At 44.8% G+C, this 18543-nt stretch overlaps 1 protein-coding gene across 1 annotated transcript; it reads left to right on the top strand.

Moving 5' to 3' along the window:
• Positions 1–7431: 7431 nt before the first annotated feature.
• On the top strand, positions 7432–11206 carry LOC125888564 (extracellular calcium-sensing receptor-like). The gene is made up of 6 exons (XM_049575968.1): positions 7432–7637; positions 7815–8112; positions 8284–9075; positions 9245–9472; positions 9674–9797; positions 10293–11206. Exons 1-6 carry the CDS (start codon positions 7432–7434, stop codon positions 11204–11206), a joined length of 2562 nt encoding a protein of 853 aa, XP_049431925.1.
• The last annotated feature ends 7337 nt before the right edge of the window (positions 11207–18543 follow it).

Raw genomic sequence — 18543 nt, forward strand, 5'->3', positions numbered from 1 at the left:
CTCCGCTGCTCCAAATGCTAAAAGGAGCCCAATGAAAACCAGCTCTGTTATTTCTTGTAGCATTTTCTACACTCAAGTGCTCTTAGGGCAGAGCTACCCAGCCACATCGGGTTTGCAGTGGACGTAAACGTGACATTTTATAATCATAGTTGATGGCAGGGCTCAGTGGCCTCTTACTAACCAATCAGCGATAAGTCAGATAAGACAGTCTTGATTGGTTCTTGCCATTAAATTATTGTATTACATTATTGTTCCATGACAACTGTAGTTACTTTGCAGATTAAGTTATGTGCACACGAAACATATTATAAGTTATCAAATATTATGTATAATAATAGAAAATTTGTCAAACTGTGTAGAGAATAGGAACAATAACAGCTCTACTATAACCAGATTTATATTTTATAAATGATATTAAATTGTATTCAATATAACATTCTAAAAGGGGCCATTTTTTGCATAACCAGTACTCCTGAGTAGATTATGCAATACTATGCAATACTACTACCAAAAATCCACTACAATGTTTAGCTTAGGCCCTAGAATACAGTAGAACAGAGGCACAGCAATGATGTCATTTAATAGAAAAAAATACAGTACAGAGAAAAGACAGTACTTAACAAAGTCAAACTATTGCTTTAAGAACAGACTTTCTGTTCAGCCTGTCCCATCTTTCAGAAAGTTAAAGTGAGTGAGTACTTTGTTAACATCTTATTTGGAAAGTCTGGCTAAGACCATGAGGTTTTGAACACAAGCAGGAACTCTATTGTGATAAATTTGTACTGCTAAATGGATTCTTAATACATTTGATCTGACAGACACAACATCAAAGAAACACAGCCAGTATTATACAAAGATTTAACTGAATGCACTGCACAAATGCATCTGGAATCCAAACAGCTGATATTTTTTATCTTCTGCTGAAATATCCTGAATCAGGACCTTAGTCCTTAATTTGACCTTGCAAGGTCAAATTACAAGATTGCTTTAAAAGCTTTAAAGTTGTTTTTTTCCATATCTGGGGAACACAGTCATTTGAACTGTTGTTCTATTACCTTCCCAAGACAGTATTTTACCTGAACAAAAGTTTGGCTCTTGCTACTGATTGTGTAATAAGAGGTAAAATCAACCAGCTTTTCAGCATCCACTAACTCAGTGGACTGTGCAAGGTGTGGGACCTCAACCTGATAAGCCATGACGTTCCTATCAAAGCAAATAGTTTGAAATGGTTCATACTCCAAACAATAAAGCTTATAATCAACAAAAAATGTTTTTGACCAGTCCAAATCCTGGCATATTACCATTCCCTACTTTAGCAAGGATCATGGACTTCTGAGTTATGTATTTATTACCATTTATCACATGCCATTTGACTGATACAGCATCAGTCTCTCAATTTTCCACATAATATGCAGGGTCAACATTTTGGCAGCTTTCATATATTTGGTTCTGATTATTCAAAGACCCATACACATATGTCTGATCACTGAACCTAATGAGTTCATCTGTGATGACAAATGTATCACATCATGCTGCTTAGATGTACCATTGAGGTCTGCAAAAAGTTCCCTCCGATGCTTCAGATGATTTCAATTAGTAACTTTAACCTAGACTCAGTTGCAATGGTAAGAACAGGTGCAAGCACTATTTACAAATTTAATTTCTGAAAATGCTTGCCTACTTCAGTTAAAGGTTGTCAGACTTCAAGTAAATCTTAGTTTTTATACTTTGTGAGACAAATCATACAGGTGAGTACAGAGAGTACAGACAAAAAGAAAAAAAAGAAAAAGCTGTTTTGCGCAATCTGTTCTTTACGTCATGGGTTTATCAACATGGGTTTAAAGGTTGCACTCCATGGCATTTGTTACCCACAGCACCTCAGTCAATGTATTTTTAAGGCAGTAAATGAACATATGATGTTTAATATGATTGCAAATATTAACACAAACAGTGATCAGGCGTCTTAAACATCTTACAAATATGGGCATATTTTTCTTTTTTTGTAATTCTCTTCCCTTTTTGAGTGATTTTAGTACATATACATTTTATTTTCTATTACTTTACCCTACATGTTACATAATTTGTAGGGATTTTTGCATTTGGATAGAGTAATTAAAGTTACACTTTTGATGGCTGATCAAAATAAACAAATCAACACACCTGTTTTGGCAAGGCATTGAACCGTGTGATATTTAATTTCATGTTATTGTTATTTCACAGCCAAAGGGATGTTTAATAGTAAGCTGTTGTGCCCCTCAGGCCCTCTTTAATTAAAAACAAAATTGTTGTTTGTATGTTTGTAGAGATACCTGTTAGTTTATGAAACACTTTGCACCTCTCCAGAGGCCATGTCTACTGGGGGCTGATTTAGTAGGAGCACATGTGGTGAAAGGCAGATGCCTCCGGCCTGACCATGACTTACACCTCAGGCTCTTCCCACTCACAAGTGTTCTAACAAACTAATAAACTCCCTCTAGAGTTCACAGTGTCTCCAGCGTACCTCCACACATGTCCTGTCAGGTTAAACAGGAAACTTTCTGTCAGGACTGTTGCATCATGATCCCCTTAAGATCTCTGCTGGAGAACTTGAGGTCTTTGTTAAAATTGTACCCTGGAGCCTGGCATCTGATATGTTTATTGACCATGACCTTGCCTTATAACTCAACAAACTTTAATAATGAATAACATAAAGAAAGATATAGAATTTAAGATCCTTTGCTTTTGTTTTTAAAAAATGGACAGGGAAATCAAAATTTACAAAATTCCACTTAAATTCATACAGAAAATATATTTCATTACATTTTGAAATACAACAAGTGTGCAAACAAGGATGTGGCTAATGGCTAATGAATAACTGTAGTAAAACAACACAATTTATGATAAGGGTTGGCACAATGGTTGAACGGTTAACTCAAAACTCAAAACTAGAACACAAAGGAAGAAATGACCAAACCCTGTAGCCTTTGCCTGTTCTCCCTGTGTTCAGCATATTAGCACATTGTCTATCTATCTACCACACATGGCCAAAATGATGTGGTTCCCCAAACATAACACCCTTGTAGACTGCTGAACATCTTTTTTTTTAAAAAAAAAAAAAATGCAATACGCTCTTCTTTGAAGACTCTGATGTTGGGTGATATGGCCTGGAATACAGTTTGTCTTCCAGTTCTATTCCAAGTTGTTTGATGGGGTTGGGGTCAGGACATTGTGTAGGCCAGGTCAAATTTTTCCACAATGTCCCATTTTCATGAACCTGGCTACATGAAGGACAACACTGTCATTTTGAAAGAGGGAAGAACCTTCACCAAACTGTTGTCACAAAGATGGAAATTAATTATTGTCTAAAGCACTGATTCCCAACCAGGAACTGAAAAAGCTCAGGTGGATGGCCTGTGTTTGACGGCTGGACATGGGTGGACCAGGTGAACTCAGGAAGATGGTTTGAGGACTAGGCAGAGGGTCCGGGATGCTCTGGAAGATGCCCTGAATGCGACCTGATGATCTAGCTGCGTGTCACTGAATATAGCTGACTGATTATCTGGTTGAGAATGGTACAAAACAGCCAGCTGATGATCTTAAACATCTGTATGGGCATTGGCGGAGATGATGTCAGAGGTTTCTGGCTAGTGGTCTGTGGTGCTGGGCAGTGAAGGTTCTGTGGCATTCGACTGCGGAGACGACAAGGAGCTGGGCAGCAAAATTGGGCGGCTGTGGCTCCGGAGGTACAGTGGCTCATACACTTATCAGAAAATTGGCAGTTTGACACCCAGCTATTCCTGCAAGCAAGATACTGATCCTTGAATTGCTCCAGGTGGCTGTGCTGCTGCTGTGTCAGTGTGTGTGACTGATTGACGGATGAGCAAGTGACACCTTGTATGGTAGCCTTGGCCACCATTGCATGAATGTGTGTGTGATGGGTGAATGTGGCATGTAGTATGAAGCACTTTCACTGGCTTGAAGACCAGAAAGGTGCTGGATAAATCCAAGTCCATTTGCCATGACACACCTTTGTCAAGCGATTCCATGGGGATGAGCAAAGTAAAAATAGGTCACCAGGTAGAGGTAAGAGTCATATTGCTGGGACAAGTGGGAGAATTATAATAAAGATAATAATAAACGGCCAAAATTCATGGGGCATGGACGCAATGCATCACTTAGGTGTGGCTAAGCGGAGCTTTTAACCTGCTGCAAAGACTCCATCTTTGTAGCATGCAGTTGTTGCCTCCTTCAGTTTAAATCAAATCAAATCATCAAATCAAATTTATTCATAAAGCACATTTAAAAACAACCTTGGTTGACCAAAGTGTTGTACAATAAAGGTAAAGTCACAGAATTAGAAAGTGCAGAGATCAAAATACGTAGCAATACAATCACATATACACAAGTCCAAAAGTAAAGGGACAAATTGGAGAGTGGAAATACAAAAGACTAAAAATGGGGGATAAGAGTTTAAGACCACTCAGAAGCTTTGGAGTAAAAGTGGGTCTTAAGTCTAGCCTTAAAAGTGTCCACAGATGGGGAATCCTTAATGGAGAGAGGTAGGCTCTTCCAAAGTTTGGGTGCAGCCACAGCGAATGCACGATCCCTTTTGCCCTTTAGCCTCGATCAAGGCAGAGCCAGAAGCTGCTGGTTTGAAGATCTGAGTGCTCTGGAATTTAAAAGGGGACATAAGAGCTCAGAAATATAATGGGGAGCCAGGCCATTAACAGCTTTAGAAACAAACAATAAAACCTTGAATTTGATCCTGTCATTTACTGTTAACCAGTGTAGGGATGCCAGCACAGGTGTTGTGCTGTCTCTTTTCTTTGTGCCAGTCATCAGTCTTGCAGCAGCATTCTGGACAAGCTGCAGGCATGACAAGGTAGATTTAGGGACACCCAGAAATAATGCATTGCCATAGTCCACTCGGGAGGTGATCAAGGCATTTGTGATGGTTTTTAAGTGGTTTGAAGAAAGGAAAGGTTTGATTTTGGAGATGTTTCAGAGCTGGAAAAAGCACCCTTTGACAACAGTATTGATTTGTCGGTCAAATTTTAAGGCAGAATCAAAGACAACACCAAGGAATAATTGAGTACTCTAACAGTGTATTATTACCTTGGCACTCACTGTGGAGGACCACAGTGAAGACAGAGTCACAGTGAGAGGAGAACGTGAATCTGTGAAATATCTTAGCAATCCTTTATAATTCCATCTTTAAACTTAACTGGTGGATGTTGTAACATTTTTGTACAAAGTAGGAAGTGAGATTTGGGACTGAAAGTATAATTTAAGAGTGATACTGGACCAAACACTAGCCTTAGCTATTGCAGCTGGGCTACCTCCAGGCCTCAAGGCTACCAGCTATCCCAGACTACCTCCAGGTCTCCAGGCTACCACCAGGCCTCCAGGCTACCACCAGGCCCGGGCTTCCACCAGGCCTCCAGGCTACCACCAGGCCTCCAGGCTACCACCAGGCCCAGGCTTCCATCAGTGGTGACTGTCAGTGGCCAGAGGAAGAATCCCCCCTCACTTCCGTCCCTCAATCTCACAAACCACTTTGCCATGCTACCACCTGATGTTGCAGTTCACCCTGCTGATGTCCCCATGGCTAAGGCTGTTCCTTTGGCTGATGTTGCTCCTTCTCCTCCCGTGGAACCAGACTGTGTTCCAGCAACAGCAGCAGTGACTTCCCCACCTCCAGCGGCCCTGTGGGCTCCACCTACAGCAGCTGCCGGGATGGTGCTCTCACCCCCGGCTGCTGGACCAAAATATGAGCCAAGCCTATCCCGTTCCTTAGCTCCACACCAAGCCGGTCTGCACACCCGCCGCTCTGGATGGATGTGGTTTGTGGCGAAATGATTCTGCCTGCCAAGGCGCCACCATCCGACCTGTCCTCCTTGCTGCCTGCGTCTGGTGCTGCTGCCTCCTCTCCGCTGGCCGTCTGCCCTCCTGCTGATGGTACCGATCGGTCAGCCATCCGGTCCTCCGTAGGGCAGAAAAGCAAACATCTGGGGAAGTCTTCCTCCTTTCGCTGCAAGGGAGGCTGTGATCAGGCACTCTAGCATCCCCCGCTCTCAGCCACAAGAGGAGCAGTCTCATCCACCCTCGACTCTGTTGCACCAATCTCCAGGGCTGGATCACATTCTCTCACCACAACTCTCCCCCGCCGAGTCTGCCCATCCACACCTGGTCTCTCAGACTGCCGTACCTGGAGCTGCTGTGGCCACCGCTGAGAACCAGGCTGCTCCATCGTCCTGCTCCTGGATCTCACCGCAGCTTTTGACACAGTAGATCACTCCATTCTCATAAACAGATTACACAGATGGGTGGGGGTCTCTGGTTCTGCCTTACACTGGTTTTCATCATACTTATCAAACAGATCCTTCAGTGTTTCCATCAGTGACTCACCCCCCCTCGGCCCCATATCACCGAACTCCTATCCCCTTATCACACTGCCAGAGCACTGAGGTCTTCTGACCAACAACTACTCTCTGTCCACAGAACAAGAACAAAGTGCTATGGGGACAGGGCCTTCTCAATAGCTGCCCCAAAGCTGTGGAATTCCCTTCCTCCCCTTCTGTTTCTCCCCCACTATAGACACTTTCAAGAGTAACCTTAAAACATATTTCTTTTCTTTAGCTTTTAACTGTATATGGTGTTTACTTGTTTGTTTATATGTTTTTCCTTGGTATGTGGTGTAAAGCACTTTGAATCAACCTTGTTGTGTGTAATGTGCTATATAAATGAAGTTGAACTTGAACTTGAACTTGCATTACATTATACCAATTTAAATTTAAATTTAAATAAAATATATTGATGAATATCATCTGTGAAACAGTGACCAAACTTAATTTTAAAATGACTTATCTGTCTGAGGGAAAGACGATAAAAGGCAAACATAAAGGTACCAAGGACCGGACCTTGGGGATCACCATAAGACCGATTTTCAGTTGAGGAGGCATAATTGCCAACGGCAACTGACAAACTTCAGTCATCCAGAAAAAAGGTGGATCTCTGCAGGGCTGACTCAAAGATACCTACGTTGGCGATCAGAATAATGTGGTCAACAAAAGCTTTATTTTAATAAGCAGGGACATACACAGATATCTGAGGGTTATCAATTACACAGAGCACACAAAGACCAACAAAGCTCATGAAATACTTAAACAGAGATGTAGGCAAAATGTCTTGGGCACTGGAAGAATTTTTAATGCAATAAATGTGTGTGCAAAGGCCTCAAACATTTTTTCTGTGTGGGAACCTCCTTCCTCTTGCCCCGCCTTGTAATTTTACAGAGAAAGAAAACATTGCGGCTCTATTCTTATTACACATGCTGCTCCAAAATGTATAAATACCAGTGCAAGCTCTGAATTTACATCAAAGTACATTTGATGCCACCCAGTGGTTTAGCTCTCTAAGATAGTATGACTCCCACACAGAGCTGGCCGGAGCATGGGTTGGGCACTTTTACAGCTGTTGCTGGTGGCATCGTTCTCTCAGGCTGAGGAGCTGGTGTGCAGGCGAAGAGGGGATCCTGAGAACCCCCAGTTATTTAAGAATGGGGAAATTATTTTGGGGGGAATCTTCTCTTTTCATGGCAGCTGGAAAGAAAGAAAAGACACCTACATGCACAAACCACCTCCACTGCAATGCACAGGGTAAATTATACTGTAAAAATGTATTTCGATTTTTAATATCTAAGGAAAACAAAGTATTATAATAACAAATATTCCGTTTTGTTTGTATTAATACCATGAACAACTTTAATTTGGCATGTAATTTATTCTATTTCAAGTATCATTTCAAAAATGTTAACTATAACTGTCTGCATGAAGTTTGAATTTCAGAGGTTTCCAGTATACCCAGGCTATGCTCTTTGCCATAGAGGAGATTAATAACAGTACAGAACTTCTGCCTGGAATCTCTCTGGGCTATCAGTTCTATGATGCCTGTGCCTCAATTGCCAGAAGTGTGAGATTTACCCTGGCTTTGGCTAATGGTAATGAGGTTTTATTTGGACCATCCCAGGCACCTTGTACCAGACCAGCCCAAGTGCAGGCCATTATGGGAGAGGCCCCTTCCTCTCTTTGCATGGCTATGGCTACTGTCATCGGACCTTTTCATATTCCAATGGTGGGTAAGACTCAGAAAAATTGATTTCTGTTTGTAAAAAAACAAATAAATATACAGTAATTATTCCAGTTTGCCATTGCAAAATGAGTTTTAAAATAATTTTAGTTCATTCTATAAACACTTTAAAAGTTACATCTTTATCCTGGGCTACCACTTCTTTTTTTCTGCTAGATCAGCCACTTTGCCACGTGTGCTTGTCTCAGTGATAAAACCAAGTACCCATCCTTCCTCAGGACAATACCCAGTGACTACTACCAGAGCAGAGCCCTGGCACAGTTGGTCAAGCACTTTGGTTGGACTTGGGTTGGGGCTGTGAGAACAAATGATGATTATGGGAACAAGGGCATGGCCACATTTACAGAAACAGCCCAGCAGCTGGGCATCTGTCTGGAGTACTCTGTGTCTTTCTTTAGAACAGATCCACCAGACAAAATACAAAAGATAATTGACATTATCAAAGCTTCCACTTCTAAGGTGATTGTTGCTTTCCTCTCAAACCTGGATTTTTATATTCTAATACACGAGATGTCTCACCACAACTTGACTAGGTACCAGTGGGTCGGCAGTGAGGGCTGGATCTTTGATCCCCGAACTGTAGCCATAGATAAGCATCACATTCTGGATGGTGCCATAGGCCTGTCCATCCCCAAAGCACATGTCAGTGGCATGAGAGAGTTTATGTTGGATGTGAAGCCTCTCAATTCACCTGGTAATGAACTATTTACAGAGTTTTGGGAGACATTATTCAGCTGTAAGTTCAAGCAGTCAAAGTTGTCCACAGAGAATCAGAGAGAATGTACTGGACACGAGGATCTGACTGGAGTACACAACAGCTTCACTGATATGTCGCTCATGCCTATCTTTAACAATGTCTATAAAGGAGTGTATGCTGTGGCCCATGCATTTCATAGTATGCTCAGCTGTAATAAAACATGTAACAAGATGCAGTTAGATCCATATACGGTGAGTTGAACAACAAAGACTTGAATTATAGCTTTTATATAAATTCATATTAACAGGGATACCATTTTAAACTCCAAATATTTTTTGCAGTCTGTCAGTCATACTGTTGAGCCAATATGCCTACAAAATTGTGTCAGATAATGATCTACATTGATGCACATCTTCGCAGATTTTACAACACATAAAAAGGGTTCACTTCAAAACAAAGGAAGGAGAGGAAGTTTACTTTAATGAGAATGGAGACCCAGCAGCAAAGTATGAAATTATAAACTGGCAGCCAACAGAAAATGGCATTGTGGACTTTGTCACAGTTGGTTTTTATGATGCATCTTTACCTGCAGACAAACAGCTGAATCTGCAAAATAAGTCTTTAATTTGGGCAAACAACTCACAACAGGTGAGCTATGATTTGATCACTGTCATGACTAGGTCCAGTCTATTTCATATTAATATTTTGCTATAACTTATTGTTATTAGATCATAATTTTGAATTTTAAATGAAGATTTTGATGCACCAAAGTTAATAGTGAAGGCTTACAAAAACATCTTGTCAAAGTGAATGTATGTATATTTTCTCATAATCAATTTGTGTTTGCAGGTGCCTGTGTCAGTTTGCAGTAAGAAGTGTCGTCCAGGAACTCGCAAGGTTCTCCAGAAAGGAAAGCCTGTCTGCTGCTATGACTGTTTAACATGTGTAGAGGGAGAAATAAGCAACAGTACAGGTGTTGCAAAATAATAATGTGTGCAAAAGTTATAGAAAAATGGCCAGTATGGGTCAGCTCACTCAAATTAAAAAAAAAAGGCCCATAGTATCTTTGTCCTTTTCCGAGTGGTACCTGACCATGCAGATATTTTCAAGTTTAGAATGAATAAATATATACATACATACATATATACATATATATATATATATATATATATATAGATAGATAGTTAGATAGATAGATAGATAGATATAGATAGATACATATATGGATATAATGCTCAGTTATTAAGAAGTAGAATATTAATGAAAAATACCTACTAACTACGATGCTTGAAATGAAACATCCAAATCATTAATGATGGTATCATGTAACTGTTACAAGGTTATACATTTATTATCTGGTAATCATGTAGTGTTGTTCTTGCACGCGTAAAACAGATGGAACCTTAAGACAAAACCAAAGGCAAACGCACTCAGCAAGCCTTACAACTACTTTTATATTCTTTTTCAGATTCTGTCACCTGTGTGCAATGCCACCCTGAGTTCTGGTCAAATGACAGAAGAGATGCCTGTGTAAAGAAGGAGGTAGAGTTTCTATCATATAAAGAGATAATGGGAGCACTGCTCACTGCAGCGTCCATACTGGGAACATGCATCACTGCTGTTGTGGCATTCATTTTCTTCAGATACAGGAAAACTCCTGTTGTCAGAGCCAACAACTCTGAGCTGAGCTTCCTGCTGCTCTTCTCCTTGACTCTGTGTTTCCTGTGTTCTCTGACCTTCATCGGCCGGCCCTCTGAGTGGTCCTGCATGCTGCGACACACAGCATTTGGCATCACCTTTGTCCTCTGTATCTCATGTGTTCTGGGGAAAACTATAGTGGTGTTAATGGCCTTCAGGGCAACACTTCCTGGTAGTAATGTGATGAAATGGTTTGGGCCTGCACAGCAGAGGCTCAGTGTTCTGGCTTTCACTCTTGTACAAGTTATCATATGTATCCTCTGGTTAACAATTTCACCTCCTTTTCCATTCAAGAACTTTAAACAGTTTAAGGACAGAATCATATTAGAGTGCGCTCTGGGTTCAGCTGTAGGCTTTTGGGCTGTTCTTGGGTATGTAGGTCTTCTGGCCATGTTATGTTTTATTCTTGCATTTCTGGCCCGAAAACTCCCTGATAATTTCAATGAGGCCAAATTTATCACTTTTAGCATGCTGATATTCTGTGCAGTATGGATCACCTTTATTCCAGCATATGTCAGCTCCCCTGGGAAGTTCAGTGTTGCTGTGGAGATATTTGCTATTCTGGCCTCCAGTTTTGGACTGCTCATTTGTATATTTGTTCCAAAATGTTATGTTATCTTACTGAAACCAGAGAAAAATACAAAAAAGAACATGATGGGGAAGAAAACACCACAATCCTTCTGAAAACTGAAAATTATATGATAGCAAAGACAACAAAGTGCTATTATTGTTAGTCAATAATAATTTGTTAATTAGAAAGTCTAATAGATATCTGTATTGAGTTGACTTAATTGAGGACTTGCATGGTATGGCTGTAGTACTTCCCCTGTGCGTATCATTTCATCTGCCACAGGGAATTCTGAGAAGGCAGCATTTAATATAACCGATGATACAGTTGCATTAAACAATATATAGTGTTAGGCCTATATATTTGAAATCATTTATGTGTATTTTGCACTTTATTTGAGACTTTCAAATAAAGATAGAAATTTTTTTCCTTCACGACTCCATTCTGTCTCTGTTACTATGTTTTCGCATTACATCCCACAATTTTACTGTTTTGGGCGGCACATTGGTGTGGTGGTTAGCACTGTCGCCTCACAGCAAGAGGGTTGCCGGTTTGATCCCGGGCGTGGGAGCCCTTCTGTGCGGAGTTTGCATGTTCTCCCCGTGTCAGCGTGGGTTCTCTCCAGGCACTCCGGCTTCCTCCCACAGTCCAAAGACATGCAGATTGGGGACTAGGTTAATTGATAACTCTAAATTGACCATAGGTGTGAATGTGAGCGTGAATGGTTGTTTGTCTCTATGTGTCAGCCCTGCGATAGTCTGGCGACCTGTCCAGGGTGTACCCTGCCTCTCGCCCGATGTCAGCTGGGATAGGCTCCAGCCCCCCCGCGACCCTCAAGAGGATGAAGCGGTTAGAAGATGAATGAATGAATGAATGAATTTTACTGTTTTTTCTCACTGAGGCTCTGCCCTCTACTGGACTCCATGGGAAATAGCTCTTCAAATCATGAGCATGTATTTTCCTACTGAAATTTCCATCAACATAGCAAGCTTAATTAGGATGTACCATCCAGAATATGTGTAGACTCAGTGGATGGAGGTGTCGTTTCATCATGGCCTTGGTGCACACCATGCAAGTTTAGACCCCAGCAGTGGTGGGATCAGTTCAGATGCTTCAATGTAATGCTTGGTTGCCATGAGAGTGAGCAGGAAGTCAAGATTGATGACACTGACCCCCGCTTTGACTGCCATCACTCTGCTGCCACCTCAGGACCTCCGTTTGTAGATGATGACAACAACGACTTAGTTTCTGGTACATCAGCATTCTGCAGGAGTCCACTGTCTACATCTCTCTGCCGGAACTTGTTCCCCTCTCCTCTTTACCTCCCTGGCTTCCCATGATGTCTCATTGAATTTGACTGGAAGGGTTGTTTTCATATGACCTTCCATGCCTGCCCAGTGCCAAACACACACACACACACACACACACACACACACACACACACACCACGCACACACACACACACACACACACACACACAGTACGGTTTTATTAAACTAACTACCTTAATTCAATAACTCCCACCGTAAAGGGTGTGTTCTTAACTGATTAAACAATGTCTCACTCAAGCTCGGACAACTCGATTGCTGCCTTCCATAAGTTTTATTTCACACATGCATTAACACATACACCGTGCATGCTATGCTAACTAAACTAGCACCTGTACAGTAACCATGTCTTTCGCCAGGTAATCAACTGAAACGACACAAATACAAAACAAAACACAACATTAATGACATGGACATATTATCTGCCATATAATCCGCATACATGAACATAATTGTGGTATTTAACACAGGTAGTAATCACTTTGTATAAACATCTCATAACTCACCAGCTCAGCTTCACCAGTCAAAACAGTGATATGCTAACACATGAAGATCCGGCAGGTTAATACATGCACAGATGGGACCACATCACGTATATGCACACCTATATGGATAACTCCACTCTATAACGTAATACAGAACAATATATGACCACACCACAAATAAAATAAATAAAATACACATTCATATTGCACAAATAATTTCGGTTCTACAAAACACAGAAAAGATGCAATAATTACCAAAATAAATACAGGGGTGATGAATTGTAGGTGACCACTACTACCACAACAAATGTTAAAGTGGTAGAAAATACACTAAATATTTGGAAAAATTGGAGAATTCCACACAACTCCCACTTGGGCTACTTGTCCTTGACCAAGTAGGCCACACAATAACCATATTAGTACAAAATGATGCACGGAACATGCAAAACCCACAGGTAACAAAATCAAAGAGACAGTATATAACTGAATACTGAAACAGTCTTGGCCTGAGTATCCGCATACAAGCGTCCACAGTTTTAGCACTTCTTAGGTACCCAGCGGAGCAAGCGAAGCCCCCTCCTGTTCATCTACTGGCAGCAACACCACCAGCCTCCTAACGTCCCTGTGGAGGATGGTGGAGGGACATGGTTCCTTGTCCCTCCTTGCCTGGGACAGGCCGATAGGAAGACTATGACAAGTCCTCACCTTGAAGTCCCGGACAACGCCCTTGTCATCTGGACAGGCCTCCTCAACACGACCCAGTCTGAATCAACCCAGGAGGGCGTTTTGGTCCGCCACCCAGACCAGGTCTCCAACAGAAACATTCCTGGCCGGGGCATGCCACTTTTGCCGAACGAACAGGTGAGGTCCTGCCAACTGGCTCCAACGTCTCCAGAACTTGTCCACCCCCACCCGGACTGCTCGTAGTTGACTGAACGGGTAAGCAGGGAATTCAAAACCCTGGATGTCACCTCTGGGCCCCATCCGACCCAACAGCAATGAGTTCGGTGTCACAACATCCACAGTCTCCTTCTGAACCTGAGGTCTGGCACCAATCGGCCTCTCATTGGAAAGGTTGGCAGTCAGGTAGAGGAAGGTCTGGAACTCCAGAGTGGTCAGGTCACCCTCCTCACCAACGCTGCTCAATGATCTCTTCAACACCCGGACAGCTGCTTCCGCTGCCCCATTTCGATGCAGCGAATCTGCTGGGCTAAACCCCCACGCCCAGTCAGTCCCAGCCACAGCCGCTTTCATCTGGACTTTCTCCTTGTTGATGATGCCCTCTAGGAAGCTGTAGAGGTCCTCCAGCGCTGGTCTTGCCCCCACGAAATTGGTCCTTATGTCAGACCAAAGCTTTTTGGGATGGCCCCTCAGGGCGGTGAATTGCTGATATGTTTTGAGAAAGCCCTCAGTCAATAGGTCTTCCACCAAGTCTGCATGGATAGCTCTTGAGGCCATACAACTAAACAAAAGGAGCTGCTGGCCTGGTGCGTACAAGGGGGAGACCGCTCATCACTTGAGTGCATAACCTGGCACTGCACCTCTGGCAATGTACACATGCGTCAATTACTTTACGGGCGACTCTAGGGCCTTGCACTACCCAGGCTCTTTTTCTCATCCAAAGAAGGGTGCCAGAAATGCCTTCATGGTTGGCAGGGTGGGCTTCTTCGGCGGGGAGGGTGCTGATCCGCTCCTTGTAGGGGATCAGCGGTACCCCAGGTCTCTCCTCATCAATGGACTGGATCCTGCCGTGGCACAACAAGAGGCCTATCGCATTGTCCTTGTTTACAACCAGACGGTTGAGTGTCGTCGTGGGGAAGGACACACCTGTTTGGGCAGCGAGGCATAAATCCTGGAATGCTTCCTTACACTCCTGGACTGTGAGCACTGCCTCCCACTGTTCTCCCTTGCCGGTTCGACTTCTGTCGAGTAACCAGGAGCGCACGGCTCTGCGGACATATCCCACAGCCCCACAGAGCTTGGTTAGTGTACTGAACCTCAAAAGATCCACCTGACCTACAAGAACCGAACCCCAAAGCGTCTTCGTGCTATGGACGTTAGATGCTGTCGAAGAAGTCCTCATAGCAGCACTTGGCGAGGATCCCATATTATCATCCGGAGAAGGCCCTGTAGTAGCACCATCCCCGACCATGGCACTGACACCGCTAGGACCTCCTGGGGTAGACAACCTCTTTGCCTGAGCTCTTGTAATGATGGCGGAGAAAGCTTTCCTCTGGAGCTTACTCACGACCTCCCTGGTACCGGAGGCCACCTCTGCCACAGACTTCATGGGCCACTCCATCAGCGATCTGGTCAGGAACTTGGGACCTCTCTGCCACAGGGAGTCACCGTCAAGCTGTTCAGGGGAACACTCTCTAGTGACTAGATCGGCCATGTTGTACTGACTGGGCACCCACCACCAGTCGGTCACAGGCCCGGCCTTCTGGATCTCACCAACACGGTTGGCAAAGAAGGTTTAGAACCCGTAGCTCTTCCTGTTGGATGGCACCCAACACAGTTTGGCTATTGACAAAGTGGTACCACCTTTCCACCTCCAACTGCCAAGCTTCAGTATGTACCCCTTCAAGCGGGCAGCAAAGACAGCTCCGCAGATCTCCACTTTAAGTGCGTTGCACTTCTGGTCGAGGGGAGTCAATTTAGCCTTTGACTCCACGAGCCGGTTTATGACACCTCCTGACGTCTCCCAACGCAGGTAGAGTACCGCCCCATAAGAGTCACAGCTTCTGTCGGAATATGTGATCCCCCAGGGTTTACCCACCCAGCCGGAGGGTGTAATACTCCTGGGGAAAGTGATGGTACTCAGCCGGGCATACTCTTTGAAGAGCTCAATCGCCTTCCCGCATAGCTCACCAGACAGTGGCTTGTCCCACGTATTCTTTGTCAATGTCCCGGCCTCCTGAATGGCCCTCCTGACAAGAATGACGCCCTTCTGTTTCAACGGTGTCACCAGACCAAGGGGGTCATAAAGGCCAACTACTTGGCTCAACAGCATACGGCGGGTAAGGGGATCCAGCGTCTTCTCCTCTATGTCCTCCACAGTGAGGTAGAGCTCGGTGCACATCTTTTTCTTCCTTGCGGAGAAGTTAACGGCCACCATAAGGAAAAGCTTGTTTTCCCCCATGTGGTAACCCACTCCCAGGGCCTTGTTGTCCCCTTCCTGTAGTTGGTTGGGCAACACAATAGTCTCCGGCGTAGTGGGAACGACGCCTTGCCTCCCACTTTGGCCAGACTGCACTCAAGGCTTGAGGTGAAACCCGCCGGTTGCAAGAATGGCCTCAACCCCCATAAGGATCTCGCTCAGTCTTTGGGGGTCACTGTGGGACACCAGGATGTCGTCTACGTAAGCGTTGTCTTCAGTGACATGTCTCTCTTCCACTTTGTTGGCGAACTGTGGTAGATGGGCGGTCTCCCTCATGGCCACCTGGGCGATACAACCGGTCAGCTTATCGCCCATGTTTACCCGTACCACGGCGTAGTCATCGATATCATCTGCCGGAGAGTCTCTCCACAGGAAGCGATGGACGTGCACCTCCTGATCCTCCAACCACAAAGAGTTATACATTTTGGACACATCTCCTATCGCCACATGCTCCCCCTCTCGGAAACGGAGCAGCACCACCTGGATGGGGTTCAAGACGTCTGGGCCCTTCAGCAGGATGCCATTCAGGCTGACACCCCTGAATTCCTGGCTGCTGTCCCAGACCAGTCTCACCGAAGTGGAGACAAAGTGTGGGTTGGGTGCTGTCAGATGGTTCACCCACCACACAGCTCAGTTCCAACTGTCCATGACAGCCCTGGAAAGCTTGACCGCGACCCCCCTGGCAACCATGTCATGCACCTGCCTCGCCCAGGCCTCCTTTCATATCGGATCCCTCTCGAGGCACTTCTCAACTTTCAAGAACGTTGCCTCAACAGCTTTGCGGTTGTTGGGCAGGGTAGCAGGGTCCTCCTTCCAGGGGTATCTGGCGTCCCAGTGGGGTTTGTCGCTGTGGTCGTTGCTCAACTTGAAGGTCAGTCCTCCCCTGATGATCTCTAGCTCTCTCTCATCAGCGAGAGACATCTCCTTCCCCCCAGGGGCGCACTTTCCACAACGGCATCCACCACACACAGGGTCGCAAGCGGCACCAATGCTGTCCCACTGCAGCCACTTGATGATCTCAGCATTGCACGCAGCCGTGGTTCCGACTTCCACGCTGCTCTTTAGCTCCGGGCAGTTATGGAGAACCTTGACTTTCCTGGATTCCGCCCTCATGGAGCAAGCAAAGTGTGTCGATGAGTGACGCGCAGTCACCTCAATGTCCTCGAACAGGTCTGGGTGCATGCCACTGACAGTTTTGCCAAGCGGGCTGTCCCACAAGACCAGATTGCCACACCTCATCATCCGCTGGGGAGCAAGGCGGCCTTTCCGGGTGCTGATAAGTAGCTCAACCTTCTTTGGGCGGATTAGCTCCCCCAGCTTGACAACACCTGGGAAGAACTTCTCCAGGCGCTCTGAGTCCACTGCGTGGTCCATTCTGGCAATCTCCTCCAGTCCACAGCAGATCATCTCATGGAGTCGCCAAGTCCCCTTCTTGGTGGCTACTTTTATGTTCATGAAGTACCTCTTCATCTTTACTCTCGCTTTCATACCAACCACACCATATATAACCAGCGTGATTGGTTCGCCCGTCAATCCAAGCTTCTCTGCTGCTTGGTGAGTGATATAGTTGCCGTCTGAGGCTAAATCAATTAGAGCTCCGACCCAGTCTCCCCTCCTGGTCGTGACGTCCACCAACATCATGAGGACCAGGTGGTCCTTCGGTCCACTCTTGTTCACCAGACCCTTGCCAGCACAAACTGTAGAAGACACCTTATTCGTGCAGGTCTTACGAACAGCTTCCAGCTGCTCCGGGGTCAGACCTAGACTGGCAAACAAAGCCTCTTGTTCTTTGGTCGGACCACAGGGTTCTCTCCTCTTCTCCCCCTTGGTCTCCCCTCTGGCAGTGTCCTTTTTGGTGGATGATTTAAGGCACAGGAAGAAATGGTGGTCTGGAGGGGCGTCACCTCTTTTGCATTCATCATTGCGACACAAAAAGTTTTTATTGCACGGACCGTCACTCCCATGGAGATCCTGGCATTTGGGGCAAGCTTTTGCCTTTTTTACTTGAGCCCTCCGCTCTGACGGGTTGGCCTTCTTAAATGTCTTGGAATGGTATAAACGTCCAGTATGTCCCTCTTCACCACATGTGCTGCAAGGCTCTCGCAGTGAATCTCCTCTCGCCTCGCTTGCCGTCGCCTTGGTAGATGAACGCTTCTCCTGCTTTCGGTCCCCCGGCCTTTCCTTTGGCTTCTCGTGGGGGCTCGGTTCACCTGCTCTGGCGCAGTTTGGCAGTCGGGTGGATTGTAACTGCTCCAGTTGCACCAGAACTGTCTTCTGATCTCTCAGGAACTGCCATAGTTTGTCAAACTTGTTACGGGGGTTGACGTTGATGCCTGCCTTGCACCGGTACAAAAGCCACCTCTCCTTCATACTGTCCGGAGCTTACTCTCAAGTGACTGGATCACCAACTGTTTTTTTATGGCGTCCTCACAACCCAGGTCTATAAGGTCCAGCAGCGCCCTTTCCACCACTTGGATCAA

Source organism: Epinephelus fuscoguttatus, linkage group LG5 (assembly GCF_011397635.1).
Source record: "Epinephelus fuscoguttatus linkage group LG5, E.fuscoguttatus.final_Chr_v1".
NCBI classification, from domain to species: Eukaryota; Metazoa; Chordata; class Actinopteri; order Perciformes; family Serranidae; genus Epinephelus; species Epinephelus fuscoguttatus.

Excerpts from the sequence above, each read along its gene's own strand:
- LOC125888564 (XM_049575968.1), top strand. The coding sequence starts at position 7,432 with ATGGGTTGGGCACTTTTACAGCTGTTGCTGGTGGCATCGTTCTCTCAG. Across the intron at positions 8,113-8,283 it reads GACCTTTTCATATTCCAATG|ATCAGCCACTTTGCCACGTG; the intron begins GTGGGTAAGACT and ends TTTTTCTGCTAG. Across the intron at positions 9,076-9,244 it reads TGCAGTTAGATCCATATACG|ATTTTACAACACATAAAAAG; the intron begins GTGAGTTGAACA and ends ACATCTTCGCAG.